General features: G+C 34.4%; 1 protein-coding gene across 2 annotated transcripts in view; it reads right to left on the bottom strand.

Moving 5' to 3' along the window:
* The window catches only part of LOC126865645 (uncharacterized), a 173316-nt gene that overhangs the window by 22216 nt on the left and 133245 nt on the right, over positions 1-17855 (bottom strand). For both annotated transcript variants that reach the window (XM_050618423.1, XM_050618422.1), the window contains 3 exons: positions 6176-7313; positions 3196-3300; positions 1659-1784 (listed from right to left, as the gene is read on the bottom strand). In XM_050618423.1, the coding sequence (XP_050474380.1) occupies positions 1659-1784; positions 3196-3300; positions 6176-7313 (1369 nt within the window). The remainder of the gene's footprint in view (positions 1-1658; positions 1785-3195; positions 3301-6175; positions 7314-17855) is intronic.

The raw sequence follows: 17855 nt of genomic DNA, 5'->3' as shown, positions 1-17855 counted from the left end.
CTAGCATCGAGAGAGCGAGCGGAATCTGATTTTAAACACGAAATTTCATTGCAAATATGTATAGCTTTCTAGTATGCGTGTTTCAGAAATGTTGCTTCATCAGACTTCTGTCTACGATATCGACACACCGAACACACTGCGGATTTTATTTCTCGTATTCAGGTATTTAAATTCAATTCCAAATATTGAAATTCAAATATTGGAATCAACAATTTCAAATCTAAATATTTAAATCTGTATGTCTGAACGTAAAGCTTTAGACGCAAAAGCTTTAATATTAATAAATTCAAAGATGCGAATTCAAATACTCAAAGTCGACATTCAAATGCCAACTATTCGAGTTGGAAATTAAATAATTAAAATTATTCGTGCCCGGTGTTCAAACCTAAAAATACTCAAATTCGAACATTTGTACTTAAATAGTCGAGATTCGAATACGCGTAAATTTATGCGTGACGAGGAATTATTGAAAAAGCTAATTTCGCGTATTTTCTCGCTGCAAGCGACATTCAATTCTGTCTGCGTCTCATACGTTTCTGCAAATGAGAAACGGAGAAAGCCATTAAGCGCCGAGAACAAAGTTCCGTTTTAAATCGAGCACGCGGCCACAATTCCTACATTTGCATACACGTGTCGGCTACCTGGAGGCGTTGACCAAATTTACAACGAGCGTGCAATAACATCGTGGATGCAATTTATTCTTCTACGAGTTTTCTCGCTCGCAAGCGCCATCGAACTTCAATGGCACTCGAAACGTGACAAGCAAACGAGCTACTTTCGCGTTTAAAACACGTAACAAGCGTGCTATGGTGGAAACAATGAAATAAAAGATGCGTTAAAAAGCAGCGGTGCACAGAAAATCTGTCGATAAACGAGGCGATGACGAATAAAATGTTAGAATCGAAGGATTGGTCGAGTGCTAGAAAAATTGATCGACTATTACGGATTCTGTCTGTTTTCGAAAAATCGGTTCATCTAAAATGAAGAACGTTCTTTTTGAATATAATCTAAAATATATTATAAGATATAATAGCCATTTCAAAGGTGATTTTATCGGAGAAATCTGTAAAAGCAACGAGGAACAAGCAAGTAGAGAATATTAAAAAATGTACAAAAATGAAATATACGTATCGATATTCCACGTGTACTGTATCGAACATTGATTACTTCATAATAAAGGAGAAAATGATATATTGCTAGTGTGTGGTTATCTATGCAGTTGTTCGATTCTGAAGACTATGAAGAAGAAAGAAATAAAGAATTAATTTACATCGTTTGTTTATGCATATCAAGCGTAATTAGGAAATACATCGTACAAGGTATTCCGCTTAAATTTTTCAGTTGAAATATTTCTGTCGTATTCTTCATATTTCATGAAGGAACTCTACGAAAGAAAACAATTTTCGATATAGTATATCTACGACTACAGCCGAGACAGAACTGCCATAGCGATAAAGAATAATGTAACTACATTGTAAAATTAAATTAAAAAGTTCACATTGCCAATTATACACGCCAAGATCGTCTACAGTTCTATAGGAAAATCAAATTGTTAAATAATCAACGATAATGGATATGCAATGTGAGAAAATGCGGAGCAAATGAGGGTGGAAAGGAACGGGTGTACATCGATATTCCTGGTCGTGGCGAGGTCTCACCAGGTGCACCAGAGACTGGACGAGAAGGCAGACAGGATTTCCGGCGGCTTGGATGACCTCCACTGCTCGTTCATGAGTGCTATGTCGTAGGTCCACGCCATCGACCTCGATTATTCGATCTCCGATCTGAAAATAAACGAGAAAAAGAAGAAGCGCGTGTTAAATCCCTTTCTTTTTTACGTCTATCTTCTGCAATTTTTCATATTTCGATCGGTCAACAGTCGTAATCTATACGTAACTGAATGTTTTTTTGCGAATAACAAAATTATTTATTACAAATGAATTGTTTGGTAATGAGTCAATGGGGACATTGATGAAACAATGAAAATTAATATTTTAAGAATATAGGCAGAGTATATGGAACATACAGGCTGTTGTAACAATATTTCAAGATAATTTAGTTTGTTTGAAGAGGTTTAATTTATAAGCCGAGAGAGGAAGTTTCTTTTTTTTTTTTTTTAGGAATAATTCAGTGAAAAGTGCTTGTGAGAGAAAGCTCGAGCGAAACAAAGTAGTAAGATAAAGAACCAGACCTTTTGAATTTTAAATTGTTATTATTATCTCTGTTTGTTTAATTTATGAGAAGTTACATTTACGAAGGGAGGAAGGAAATCTGTTTGAGAAAGAATTTAGCAGAAGTTCTTTTGATAAAGAAGACTCGAGAAAAAGAAGATGGTGTAATAAAAAGAAAAAAGAAAATACGATAGCTTTTTAATTGCAAATTTTTCTTATTATCATTTTCCTGCTGTATTTTATCTAGAAATATATTTCCTGTAAAATGTTGTATATATGAAAAAGGTGTGTTGAATATTAAAATAGAGATAACTGGAGCGTGATATTAAGTTCCATATAAGATAACAAAGAATGAAGGTTTATGGTTCAACCAGTTTCGCGGCTCCATTATTGGGTTGCCAGAGAAAGTTTTCTTCGTTCGTGACGAGAATTAGAAGAAACTTCATTCAATGTTTTCGATCTTAATCTTGAACGAAGCTTTGTTTTTTCAGCCTCTATTCACATATTGTTTCCTAAAGTCACATAAATTTGTTTTTTTAATAGCCATTCATCTGTATATTCTCAAAACAAATAATGGACGAATTCAATGTCAATGATTCTGAAGTCGCATAAACTGATTTTTAAATAGCGTCTCATTTGTATGTTCTTCGATTAAATGAAAGACCCATTATCAGAGATTCTGAATTTCGTGTATTTAAACAAAACTTTCCACCATTTTTATTCAAATTAGAATCAATTTACGAATTTATTTTGGAAATAAATGCATGAATTTATTGTTAGAATATTAAAGATTAAAGAATTTTTTCAAATAAATTTTTTAAATAGAAATTTCTTAAGGATATAATTAAACAAAAAATGAATAATTATGCAGCATAAAAGTTGAAATAGATTCGCGGTCAAGTCCATTGAATCTTCGAGTTTGTATTCTCGTGACCTGAACAGAATACCAAATTATTTCCTCCTTTCTTCTCCCATCGAACGTAAAACACACGCGTACAAATAGAATTCATGTCGCATACGTTACCTTCAACTCGCCGGTTCTTCCGGCCGGGCTGTTCGGCAAAACATTCTTTATGAATATCCCAGATATGTTCTGTGACTTACTAGAGCTGCCATTGTGCAGATCAACCTGTAAGAGAAGTTATTTTAAAATTGGAAAAATTGACTCGCCGATAGAAATTAATGTAACGATAGTTTTAAAGAACGATTGATTGATAACAGTAAATAAATAAATTAGCAAAAGAGTAATAGCAAATGTGATATAAAATCAGACAATAGTTAGTAGGATTATCCTCCAGGAAAATTATTATTCTTCTGGGAATGATAATTAAGGAAAAACGTAGTCGATCTTGTTATATTTTCTAATTCTCTTATTTCTTTCTCTGATCTCGCAAACGGAGAAGCAGAGCAATCTTGTGATTTTATTAATGCCATTTCAGATTGTATTTTCTTAGAAGCTTTCATTGCGTAGTTCATAAAATTTCATAGCCTTTGTAAAATTTTATAGAAATTTTGCAAAACTCCAGATAAAATTTCCAGTAGTAAGAAATAAATTGATAAATATATTGAATTTCTATATTTTGTATAAATATATTGATTTTCTCAATGCGAAGTGGCGCGATGTGTGATTTATCCCACCTGAATGAATAAGAAATCAAATAATTCACGAGACACAAATATTTAATCGATGTTTAAATTAAAAATTAAACTTTTAAAAAACAAAATCATTAGACTAAATGCTAGTTCAAACCACACGTTTATTAAAAAAAGAAAAATAAATAATAAAACATAGAATGTTAAAAATGATATTAGAACAAGAGTAGCATGTAATGCGAACGAAAGGTTACATTTGATGCAGTATCCGCTGAAGAAATTGTCTTGAACAGCTGGCCTTTGGCCTTTGGCCATGGTACAAGAAGTCTGTGCTTTGTCATATGCACATGGGAGCAACTATCTCCCTGAAATCGAGTTCTCTGACGTCCTAGCGCGAGGGAAAACAAATTCTCCAGGCCAACAGCCCACAGAATTCGTTCTGTAAAATTCTCTAGAAATTTGCCATCGTATGATATACATACGTTTCGTAGAATAAAATATTCTCTTCAAGATTATTACAATATAAACTTGGCAAAACGTAAGCTCGCTTTTAAGCGAATCGAACGTTTCTTTAAACATTAGCTTATCCGTAATTCTAAGTAAGTAGATCTTTTCAAATGAAATTCATTCGTTTGAAATCCATTTGAAAGTAAATTATCTTTTATCGAATCGCAACGTATGCACCTTAAAATTCACTCTTGGAAAGTGACGCTTAGAATAAATTGAAAGCAGCTATTCGATTACGTTACCCAGACACGGCTTGATATCTCGAAGCCATACGGTACACTAATGGACATACAGTAGTACGGCTATATGCATAGTATAGAGCTTATGGCACTCGATTGAAATTATCAAGCAATGCCGCCGACATGGTACCATTAATTCGATCCACGACATCGTTAACTGAGCAATTAATACAGGCGGAAGAATTACGTTCATAATGGGCAAAGGTTCTATGTCAAGTAATATCGTAAGACAGAAATAATAGAATATGGAACGAAGATTGGAAAAAGGCTGCGTTCAATACGATGGAAACTAAGAAATCATTTTTAAATAAATTTACCGTCGAATAGAAATGGAGAAAGAAGGCTGTGTTTAATATACATAATTACAAAGAAGAAAAGAATCAATTTTTAAGTAAAGTTACAGTTGATTTTTATAGTTTTTTTTATAGTTTAATTAATACGAACGAAGAAATAAATTTTTGAATAAAACTGCAATAGTTGTTTCTATTTATATAAGTGTTAAATAGTAAAGATAGTGTGTGTAAGTAATTAAGGATGTCGAATATGAAGATAATAAGAAAAGTATAAAAAAGTAAAAAAGTTAAAAATAAAATTTAAGTGGGAGATAAAAGTTCTGTCGTGAACTTGACAGCTCGGTTTATTTTAAAGTTACTTCGCAATCAAAGGCAAAGATCTAAATGAGCTGTTAAAAGCTGGTCTAAACGTACTTTTATTCGTTATAAAACAAGTAATAAAAATAAGTACGAGAGAGAATTCTTCATTTCTGCAAAACAGTTCATGAAATTTCATGTTTTAAAGAGAAGACATACTCCGATATTCTTGATTTATCACGAGCTTAAGTGTCTTCAACTTAATATGGTTAAAACAGAAACGCGAAATCTTTACTTGACACTTTCAGTTGAGTATTTGTAAGCAAGATTAGATGAGCCTTTTATCTACAAAACCTATTAAATTATTACAGCGCGTTACTGAAATGTAGTTACCACATATATATCACATTCTAAAAACTCGCACTTTAAGTCGTTCTAAAAGAAAAATAAATTAAAAAGAACACCGTGTAGCAGAAACTACAAACGGCATCAAGGCCATGGAAAAATCATCTGTTACGACATAGAAACACGATCAACACTTTCATTTCACACTAAAATGATTCATACTAAGCTATTTTTAAATTGATTAAGGAAACAAAAGAAAAAGGAAACTCGCACATTAATCGTCGAAAAATGATAAAATGATCTATTACGTATACGATTAACACATTAATTACACCTTTAAAAATCCAAAGTCTAAGCTAACCTAATTAGAGAAAAGGTAAACGCACACATTAAACATCGTGAAATAGTAAGGAAGATTATCCACTGCACATAAACTTCTACAGTTCAAATCTTAGTGCAAAAATCAGCTTCTCAAAACTTCCCGAAACTCCTCCGCATTAACCTACTTACTTTTAAACTATCCAGCAACAGAACCAAAAAGAGGGAATCCACATATAAACCATCTTCCAGAGCCTCACAAAAACCATTCACTCAAGCCTTCACACACAGAACCACATTTCCAATTGCACAAGCTTTTTCCCGTCCCAGTCACTGACAACAAACACACACGAGCAAGCCCTCTACTAAGAACTTTTATTTTTAACCAGCGGAACGTGTCCGCGTTACGCACCTTTCCACCAACGATGCTCAATCCCAAACTAGTTTTCGGCTCCCTGTAGATCTCCACGAGCCTCTCGGGTCCCCAATGCTTCGACCAACTCACGTTTCCCTCGTGATCTCTATGCGTGACCGTCATATCCACTCGTTCCTCAACGAACACCAGAGTAGGAATCCGAAGCTTGCAGGGTGAGCCGCAGCTGGACGATCCAGAACTCTCTGTCTTCTTCACGCCTTCCTTATTATCTGGCGATTCACTGACCACCTCTAGAAGCTCGTCATCGCTACACTGGATCGCCTTCGATTCCTGATAGGTCTGAACCTCGACTTCCTTTCGTGGACTCCTCAGAGATTTGCCCTGGTCGTACAGCAGAGCTAGGCTCTCTGTTGACTTATCAAGACTCGATGGAATGTCCTCAGGAATACACTGAATACTCTTAGACTCTTTGACGTAGCTCTTCTCAGATCTAGAGGGACTATCGAAGGAGTCTAATACTCTGTACAAGCTACCTAATTCGTCCAAACAACACTGAACACTTTTGCTCTCCCCTTGGGTCTGGGTCTGAACTTCTCTTCTAGGACTCTGATAGTATTTTCTAGTCAAATGGAAAGGAATCTCCTTGGACACTTCCGAAGGACTGACGATACTCTGTTCCGGACTGCACTGGGTGCTCTTTGTCTCCTGCTCTGTCTGAGTCTCGGCGTCGCGTTTCTCTTTCAGCGAGTACTGGGTCTCCTTGAAGTTATGCTCCGATTCCTCGACGCTTCTGTCGAACTGCTGACTCGGCCAACTGTCTGGCGCTGATCTCAGAAGGCTCTCCAAAGACGCAGAGAGTAATAGATGCTCGGACTGGCTTTCCAGAGTTTGACTCTGGTATTCCAGGGAATGTTCCTTGCTGATTAGGCTGCTGTCGTCTTCCGGCCTGAAGGAGACCGTTTCCTCCAGCAGCGGACGTCTCTGCTGCCAGAGTGTTCTGTCATAATCTCTGGTTTCTGGTCTCCAGTCGAATTCTCGTCGGTCCGCTTGGTCCTCGTACTGGAGATTCGCGAGATCCTCCTGATTCGCACCTTCGAGAAGCTTCGTTGGAGGAAGCTCGATTTCCTGGTCCGCTGTTAGCCTCGAATCGTCCTCGGATTCTGACTCTACCGACCTTAACAGAGGAAACGTGAGTGAGAAAAAGAGGCGGCGTAACGAGGGAAAAGAGTCAAATGGTGGGGAGGACTAATGAAGCGGATGGTTTTAGCCGCTTAATGAGCGAGCGGCTTCTTCTTGCCAGACGGGTGAAGAAACTGGAGGAATTTGCTGCAAACGATGAATGCAAGGATCTTCCGCGGTGACCCATTAATTAAGCCGATGGTGCGATTGTTTGCATAAATTAATTGATCTAAAGTGTGTGAAGTGAATGAATTTGGGTGGTGGTTTCGAATGGGCGGAACAATTAGAGGATGTTTATGCATTTATTATGCGAATAATCATGGTTACGTTCTTTCAGTCATTTTTGATCTAATCAGTAGATTGAAATAAAAAAAAAAAGAATTATATTCATTAACATCTTAATTAAACTATTCGTACTGTTACTTAAGAATAAAATAAACAAATGTAAAGTTTTCTTATTATTTTATGAAATTATTCAATTATTCATTCGTATACGTTTTTAACGTAAATACATACAAAGCAAAGATCTAGCAATTTATTATACTTTGTAATCATTTCGCGCTGAAACAATGAAACAATGCGAACAGTTCCTCGATATTGCTTATGAAATTGTATCACTCACAAATGTTATAAAGTTTATATGCAAATAGACGATAAAGCTCCCTAAAGAGAAATCCCATATAACGAAATTTATGGATTAATAAAAAAAGGCGCAGTTTTATATTTAGGGCATACGCTCGTTCGAGGTTAAATTAAAAAGTTTCGTTAGCTAGCCAGTTCTCCTTCCCGTTATGCATATCTAAATCCACTATAACAGTTGCTTTCCAAAAGTTCCACGATTTTTCTAACAATAATAAGTAATTATTACTATACACTTTTTTAATTAAACTAATCTTCAACAAGTTTTCGCGCGAAATGTCTTTGTTTGAAGAGAAAAGTTGGAAATGTAATAATAAAAATATCCAAGAGCAAAGCATAAATCTTGAGAAGTTTGAATCCTCCACATCTTTCAAGTTAATCGCGACCTGTCTAGAAATATCTTTCATTCTTCTTGTTTTGTTAAATTGATCAAAATATGAAAACCAATAAAATGTAAAATCCTATGTAATGTAATTTTCGTTGAAAGTTACGTGTACGTACACGCAATATGCTTGTTTTCTCTTCAAATCGAAATTAAGTATTGCGAAATAATTTCAAAAGTAGCTTATTCAATTTTTCTTAACGTTTTTTATGGCAACAATTTTCTATATCAATTTCTCTCGTATTAATTTTTAATCTAAAATAAATCGTAATCAGAATTTATAGAATGTCATTTGTTTATAGACACAGAGACACGTGTCTGTTCTTACAGCTGAAAATATCCCTTGTATTTGATACTATTTTGTATATTTTTGCAGCGTGTTTTGATACTGACATGAAAAATAACTTTACGTAATACTTCGACATAAATTTTATTTTTAGAACAGAGACTCCAATATTAAATACGTGCTTTGTCAGCTGTCATTCATTCTGCTAATTATAAAACACACATAAATGACATGATATTTTAAAAAATAAACATCCATGTTCCGAACATGTTATAAAGCGTTGTAACGTTCAACCTCAAAAATCCTGTTGCGAAACTATAAATCCTGGAGCGTATAAAATCTCCATTCTATCATCCGTCACAAATGTCCAAATATTTATGACAAATATTTATTACATCGCACATAAAATTTATTATTTATGTAACAGTGATCAGAAACGCAAAGACTTGTTATAAAAAGTACATATCGAAAAGTTCGAAACATCCGAATCTTACATACTGTCAGAATGTGCAATGCACGAAACTAAAAGCCCAGGTTTCTTCTCTACACCCGATATTCAAAACTAAAACCATACATTTTACTTTACTATACTCTATACAAAGGGTTGTTCCAAAAATTACATACGTCCACGCCATAAACTCGTTAAAAAATTGTAAAAAAAAGAGCACCTCAATCTTACGCGCTATCGTAAAACGCATAAAACCGAAGCTGAACAGGCAGATTTCTTGATCGCGTGGAATATCGAGAATTGAAAGGGCTGAACGTTGAAAATCTATAAAATATTTCAACCAGTCGCCTCATTAAATATATCGGAGCATTGTAGCCTTTGGCGTGTCGTAAATTTACAACAAAAGAACTCGTGACCGGTCGTATAATTCCTCGTTACGACGTCTTCCTACGACTTCGAACAGCCGATTCACACGAATAAGACCGCTTAATATGGTCGCGGATGTGTATCGGTCACGTTTGCATCACATATAATTCTTATATAATGGCGTCTGAATGCGGTGGACATGGTCTAACAATAACATTAGGCCGTCGTATGAGTTCTTTATTAGGTCGATTTCATCGATATATTGCCAGAAATCTTGCAACTTGCGGAAGAAGAAGCTCCTTTCTTGGTATAATCGATGATGAATGAGGCGAGGAAGAGAAAAGGCGATGGCGTTTCGTCTATATTGACTTGATAGTTTGCATGAAAAATGAACGCTGTTTAGGTCACGTCACTATTATCGCGCGTAACTTGCATATATTATGATTACACTGCGGACTTTTATGCATTTATGGAAAACTTGGAGATGCAAGAATGCAATGTACATAATATGCAAAAATACAACGTACATAATATGCAAAAATACAACGTACGTAACGTGTAAAATTGCAGTGTACATAATACGCAGAAATGCAATGTGTGCAACAACATTGTAAGAATACAATGCACATAATACGCAAAAATACAACGTACACGACGTGTAAAAATGCAGTGTGCATAATATTAGAAAATACGTGGAATATCGAAAATATAGTAACCATCCTAATATTTATCATATTGCAATGTATAAAACAATTGTGTAATATTTAATAGATAAAACGATATTCATTTATCCAAGTTCCATTATATTCTTTAATTATGTTTAATTACAGTTTCTCGAATAAACGTATTATTGATAAATTATATATCTGAATTATTAAGAAATTGCATAATTGGATGAATTACATTTGCTTGCTATTGCACACATGCTTCAGAAAATCATCTTACGTTTGAATGTATGAAGTTAGCTTGTTTAGGTCCTGAACACATCATATTTTACGCTTGAAGTTTATACCTAGTACAAGTACTTTATTTATAGCAAAGGGTCGTAAAGTTTACGTTGGATAAATTTTAGACGTAATACAGCATTCTTTCATTCCGACTAACTAATAGTTATTCTTTTTTTAATGATTCTTATTCACTGCAGAACTATTGTTTTATTGTAAAAGCTGTTGTAAGAATTCATAAGCAAAATTTAAAATTAGAAACATATTTCGTTTTGATAAATTATTTAATAAACTATTCAATAGTATAGATATTAAGGGATTCTTATTCACTGCAGAACTGTTGTTTTATTGTAAAAGCTATTGTAAGAATTCATAAGCAAAATTTAAAATTAGAAATATATTTCGTTTTGAGAAATTATTTAATAAACTATTTCATAGTATAGGTATTAAGGGTTTTGGAAATAATAATTACAACTATTGTGCATTAACTTGAGTGGCAGACGAACGATTCATTTTCGAAGGTATTAAAAGCATCTTCGAAGTCCGAATCTCACAATGATCGATTTATCGATGATGCCTAGTCAGAGTAAGAAAATATCACGATCGATTTTTCTTACCGGGGAAAATTACATCACCCACGAGGTGTGATTATTTTTATATCGTTGAATGTGTTTTCTCGCATTTCTCTATTACGAAGATAAAGATACAAAAGGGAAAAACTATGTACGAATTATTGGAAGCATAAGATTGAATAATTCATACAAATAGGAGGTAATTAAATTTGTATGTAGGAAACGTGAACAATAGCACAACGATAAATTGAACTTTGCAAATAAAAATAGATAGAAAAATAAACATATTTTTAAATAACATAATCGATATAGTTTGTCATAAATTATGATATGAATTATAAATGTTAAAAGTTTCAAGCATAAATATTATAATTATTACCTTAAATGATCTCTTTCACAAAATTAAGAGAATTATTATAAAAAAGGAACAATATAAATTTTGTGGGCATCGTATAATAAAAAATTTCTAGAAAAATTATCATTTTTATAATACCTGTGTAAAAATTGTCCAAATTAATTTACTAATATTTTTTCTCAAAACAATATTAATGAATTTCTGAAGGTTTCGTCAAATAAATTCTAATATTGACTCGTCAACTCTTCCAAGAAAATACGCTAAATAACAACCTTCGATCGTTCTTTCCTTTAGTCAAGTCACGTGACTTCCACCCTCACTAAGCAGAGTACAAAAATCACTACTTTTTTCTTTTGCAACCCCTTCCAAAACAACGTAAAATTGTGCAAACGTGATTTGAATATCGAACCAAAGCTTGTCAGACAGAACGCGGAAGAGGCAACGCACAAGAAGAACTCTTACAAAAGTATTCTCGTGGCTTTCCTCTTATCCAATCATTATTCCAGCTAATAACGGAACCTCGATACATTCTCCTATAAATTCTACTGAAAGCATCGAGGTTCCAGGAAGTTGGAATAATTCCAAATTCAACTGCGTCGAATGATTGGAAAAATACAAATGAAAACATTAAAACTCGTGCAAATGTTACGATATTTGGGACATTTTAGAAACTTTTGAAAGTTAATAACGTTTCTGATTTTAAAAAGCTATCCAAAAGTATAGAAATTTTTGTAAATGTTTCGAAGATTTTGCGAACATTGTTGAAGTGTCTTTAATGATTTGACAGTATATTGGGCTGTAGCAATTTTTTGTAACAGGAAGTTTTCAATTTTTAACGGATCATATCTCATTGTATTCCGGAGAAATACGTAAAAGCGAAGAAATTAAAATAACATATTGCAAAGAAAAGTTGCAATTTAGAAATATATAAAACGACTAAAATATTATATATATAAATAATAAATCGTTTGAATTTCACACGATAAAATTTAGTGAAAGAAATTTTCATCAAAAATTCTTGAATATTTATAATTTCAGAAACCTCGACACTCCTTAAATATGGTAAATTTTTTTCGAGTTCCCAGAAAATTTCCAAGTCTTCGTGTTTCGAATGTTTCGGAAATCTTGAAAATATTTGAACTTAAATAATTCAGAATTGAAGTAAACGGAAGAAAAATTCTGTTTCCACGTACGTAATAAATCTGGTATTTTTCTTCATTTTTAAACGAAAAGATTTCCTAAATGGAAAAAAAATATTCTATTCATAAACATTCACAGTCTCAAAATATTTGAATCTTTTGAAAACTTCCAAGTTGCTAATTTGAAGCCACCACCTTGCGAGTTTGCAAACATTTTCTCTACTAAACAATTCCAAGAATCAATTCCACTCTCACCAACCCCCTGCCACGCTCACAATCTCAATTTGTCACGTATCTGAAAATTTCTCCGGCCATTTCTTCGGGATAAAACAATTGAAGTAAAATAAGAAACACAGAACCGTTTCAAACATATCGAAAACTTGAAACACTTATTCATTTTATTCTTCGTTGTATTAAATTTCCTGCTGATTGCACTTTCATCGATTACACTTTCATACTAATTCCACTTCTGTTCGTAAAACTTAATTTCAAGACTTCTCTGTTTTAATCGTAATTTATAAAATGTTTGAAATAGATTTCAGCAGTAGATTTGTTCGTTGTGATTATTATTCATTCATTCATCAATTAATCATTCCACTGTGACGATATGTTAATAACAAATGAGTAAAAAAGGGAAGAAAGAAACATTTTACATAAAAATGGAAAAATAAATTAATATTAACAATGTTCCTGATAATACATGAGTAAAGGATATGAATTTATCAACATAGTAAAATTAATAAATCACTCACTATCCTTGTGCTACTCTTCTGCAAAAAATATCTCTACAATTCTAATCATATCAGGATACTATAAATATTTATTTTCTAAAATTTCATCAAAATCCATGAAAAAGTCCCAATATAAATTAAGATTTGCAATAAATTACATTTTTTAAACACTACTATTACAAACAACACCAATGTTCAATCCAATTATATGCTGGAAAACTAAATCGCAAATTAAAATTCCTAAATGGCCCGAAATTTATAAAAAATTAGAAGCAACTTTTTCAAAACTCTGTTCGATAAAACCCTAAATTTAACAACTCGATGCAGAAATAAATGATAAAATGGTAACGCTAATATCTCGCCAACTACTTTTTGCTAAACTTAATTGAAATTCTTAATTGCCGAAAAATTAAATTTGGAAAGGAAGCCACAATCAGCGACCAAACTTTTCAAAACTCTGTTCAACAAAATCCAATGCAAACGAAACACCAAATTAATCTTCTCTGTCCTAAACAACTCGGCATAAAACTAAAAAGGAAATCAATATCCCATTCAACTCGACCCTAAGATAAAAGAAAACTTGTAAAATTTCCAAATGCCCAAAAGTTCACAAGAGAAAAAGAAAATCACGATCGACTGATCGAACTTTCCGAACATCAGCACAAGTCAAACTCCAAATTGATCTTGTCTCTCCCAAACCGCCCAATGCAAAAATAAAAAGATGAAGAAAATACGGGAAGAGGAAATCAATTATTTAAAAAAAGAGTGCGCGAAACGAAACAAAAAGAACGAGCTACCTCTCACGTTCGTCCGCGGTGCCAAGGTGTTCACTGTCGCGTCCCGCTGCGTCACTGCAAACTGGCTTACTCTGATCTAATAAACAACGCACTCCTCTCCGCGTGTACTACGCTCGAGAAACGTGGCGTTACACGCGCGCGTCTGACGCTCTCCAAACAACGTCACATACTCTTCTCACATACATTTATACACACGCACGCACGCACACACACACACACACACACATACATACACATATGCACGTACATAAATCTAACACTTACACGAATTAAGTTCACGCGGACACGTACGTAAGAATTTTTAGAAGTTTCTTTTTTTCTGAAAACTATCGGTTTTTTTGTTTCGTACAAGTCGAGAGGCTACACGAGACTGCGGAGAGCAGAGTCGAGGCGGTCAGAATCGCGACTAATCGCGAGCAACCACCTCCAGGAGCGTTCTCCTGCGAGTGCATGCACACGCAGACTCGTTACTGTTATATGTCTGCCTTGTGTATACATATAGGCGTGTCGGTGTGTAAGTGCGGACGCGCGAGTCCACGCGAGTTACGAAGGTTTTGCGATCGCGTGGGAGGAAGTAGCGACGAGCTTCGCTGCCGCAGAGTTTCCCGTCTCTGTTTCCTAGATTCTGCCTCTTCCGCGTCTCTCTTTAACGCGTAGTTGCGTCTACAGCCAATAGGGTGGATAGGAAGAAGCTTTTGGGGATGTTTTTCCTAGGGGATGTTAACTCTTTTACGCGTTATTTCGCGTCTACGTGGTATCGTCATGGAGTAATTAAATAATAGATAATACTGTTTGCCGAGTTGGTAAATAGTAGATTTCTTGGGTTTTGGCAAAGCTATTTGGAGACTACTTTTAGTGTATTATATACAGAATGGACTGGAAGAAGTTCTTGAGGATGTTTTTCTTGGGGGATGTTAAACATTTCATGTGCAATCTTGCGTCTGAATAATATCATAGTTTAATTGATTGTAAAGCTATTAAGTACTAGATGCCTTTGATTTTTGCTGAAATTATTTTGGCCTTAAGTTTTGGTATGTGGTTAGGTTGGGTTGATTTTTTTTTTTAAATATCAGAAGGAACATGTCTTTGTTATTAAGAATTGTTACAAGTAGAATGCTTCGCTGTTGTTCAAGTAAGATTCGGTTCCGCAGAGGTTGATTCTTATGCAAATTCGTATTTTTGTAAACCTAATTAAGGAAATAAAATCTCAGAAGAAATGTATTTCCTCTGCCGAGTATTATAACAAGTACACTCTGGGTATTTTGGCTATTTTTGCGTAATATGTACAATTTATGGATTCTGGCGATTTTAAATTTCCTACGAATGCATAAAGGTCCGCAGTCTATTGATCAGCAGACCGCGGATTTTTATGCAATTTCAACGTGCGGTTTGAAGGATTTATTTTAGACATCGAGAAAGCAGACACGAGCTTAATTTCGTCCCGTCCTTTTCTCTATGCAGTCTGTTAAGAGGGTGGGTTTCTTTTAATTCGCTTTAGTTTAATTACGAAGAGATCTCGGCTAGGATTAACGTAAGAAATAGACACTCGCGATTCTATTTTTCGACGTATTTTTCAAAATATCCAAATGTTGAGTATATCGTCATTTTTTCTACCACTGACGAATAAGCATTTCGTTATAAGTTTCTGACTTACTTTCAGAGAAAGACACATTTTCGAGGAAACCAACCGTTGGTTTTCTGAATTTTCATGCGGCGTGCAATATACTAAAAGCAAATGATAATACTAAGGATATGTAGGACTCGTATAACATTTATAATAGATAGAAGTCTTTTCGAGGGCAAATAGAATTCGTATAACATTCACAAGTTCCAAGTCACGTAGATCGTTAGTGACCTGCGACAGGAACCGAAAATAAAATTTTCACGAGACAGAGAAGCATACTTCGACTTAGTTTCTCGACAAAGCGCTTATAAGAGAATACTATAGTTTCAAGAACAGTTACTTATCTACGAGTAAGTATTTTACTATGCGTTCCGAATTTTCTTCTCAAATTTTCGTGTCCGTCAATTTTGTCCTAAATTTATTTTATCATGTTAATAGGCGTATTAATTCGAAGATGATTTAGAAAACCTACCGTATAAACGGATATCTGTTATGTTATTTAATTGCAATTTTTTCAAGCCTCTTTCGTAATATGCATAGACAAGATTGAAAAATCTGTTAATATATATTTCTTTTTAACAACAAACAAAATTCGTAGGATAAGCATATTAATTGGATTATCAGTGAACTATGGTAGGAACTCAACATAAAATTTTCACATGGCAAAGAAAGATACTTATCGACGCATCTTCCTTAACAAAATATGTATGAAAGCGGCAGACTACTATACCAAAAATTTATTTGCACTACAGTTTTTCTGTAAACGAAGTTATGTCAAACCTCGAATAAATTATCTACTTTGGTATATGCAAATAAAAATATTGAAAGTGTATTTATAATACAAATATAAGATATAAAGGATGCATTGAGAAACAAAACATTCATTTCGGATCATACAGACCCAAGAACAGCGTAATTCATGTAAACGAACATCTTTCTACTTTTTTTTTTTTTTTAATTATTCAACCCTTCTTTCACGAATATCCTGCATAAAAATACTTCGACCGAGAATAGCTATACGATAAAACAGAGAAAGGTTTCATCACTCTGTTTCTTGTCTTTGTCTTCTCGTTTGATGACGTCGCCACGGGCGTCTTGCTTCTTCCTTTCGCGTTATTATTCTTATTCACTCGTTCTTATCTTTTATCGTCTGGTTTTGTACCGTTTCGTTCCTCGCTACGATTTTCCCCCTCTTCAGCGCCATCTTTTCACATTTATATTCGCGTTCGGTTGCTGCAACCGACTCTGGTCTGCTCCTTTAACCCACTTTCCTGCCTTTTCTCACTGCTTTTTCCGCTACCTGCCTTTGCCACTTCTTCCTGACGTTTCGTTTTTGGTTTGTTGAATCTTTCATACGGCAAAAAGGGTGGAAAGGGGCGTGTCGCGATTAAATTGGAAATCGCAGGCTTGAAGTATTAATAGTCGCCAGGTAGCTTGGTTTGTTCGACGACGTTAATTGTTTCAAAGGTTTCTGTAATTAAATGTTATGCCTGCACGGATTTTGAAAAATTGTGTTTCATCCGTTTCGGCATTTCTTAATTGGGTTTTCTGTTTCAGGATTCGTTGACTATATTTCGTCCGTTTTGCCGTTCTCTTTGATCGTATTTCGTTAACTGTCTTAAATTAAATTTTGTTAGTTGTATTTCAACTGTTCTGACGTTTTTCAGTCGCATATATACATTTTGCTCGTTTCAGGATTTTTTAAATTCCTCAATGAATTTGTATTTAATGAAATGAATTGTAATCAAGGAAAATATCGCAGAATAATTTGAAAAATAAAAGAGACAAAAGACAACGAGATAACTATCGTAAGAATACCCAGATATTGAACGTAGTTAACGAAAATAATTAATTCGCAGGCCTGTTTTAACCGCTCACGATCGATTGGCGAAGGGAAACAGGAACAAACGAAAAAAGAAAAAAAAATGGTAAAACAAAGAAAGGGGTGGCGGCTATAGAATTTTCGGGTCGCGAAACACTGTGTGGTATTCTACACGACCTAGATTTTCAACCAATTGTGCGCATTTCGCGGGATTCCTACGGTCACTCGCGTAATCCATTCGACTGGCTGCACGGAAAATAACATTGTATACATTAATCGACGTTCGAAGCCTTTTTCAGGATGCCACGAATCGTGGGGAGAACTTTCGGTTTTCAAGATCACCGCCGGTAATTAGCTTCGTCCAATTATTTATTATCTCTTTCGATCAGAAACGGATAGACGACTTGGAAAAATAAACTGAAGAGGTGTATT

Source organism: Bombus huntii, chromosome 5 (genome assembly GCF_024542735.1).
Source record: "Bombus huntii isolate Logan2020A chromosome 5, iyBomHunt1.1, whole genome shotgun sequence".
Classification (NCBI taxonomy): Eukaryota; Metazoa; Arthropoda; class Insecta; order Hymenoptera; family Apidae; genus Bombus; species Bombus huntii.
Note: the sequence above shows the minus strand (reverse complement) of the source record. Positions and strands in the feature narration are given on the sequence as shown.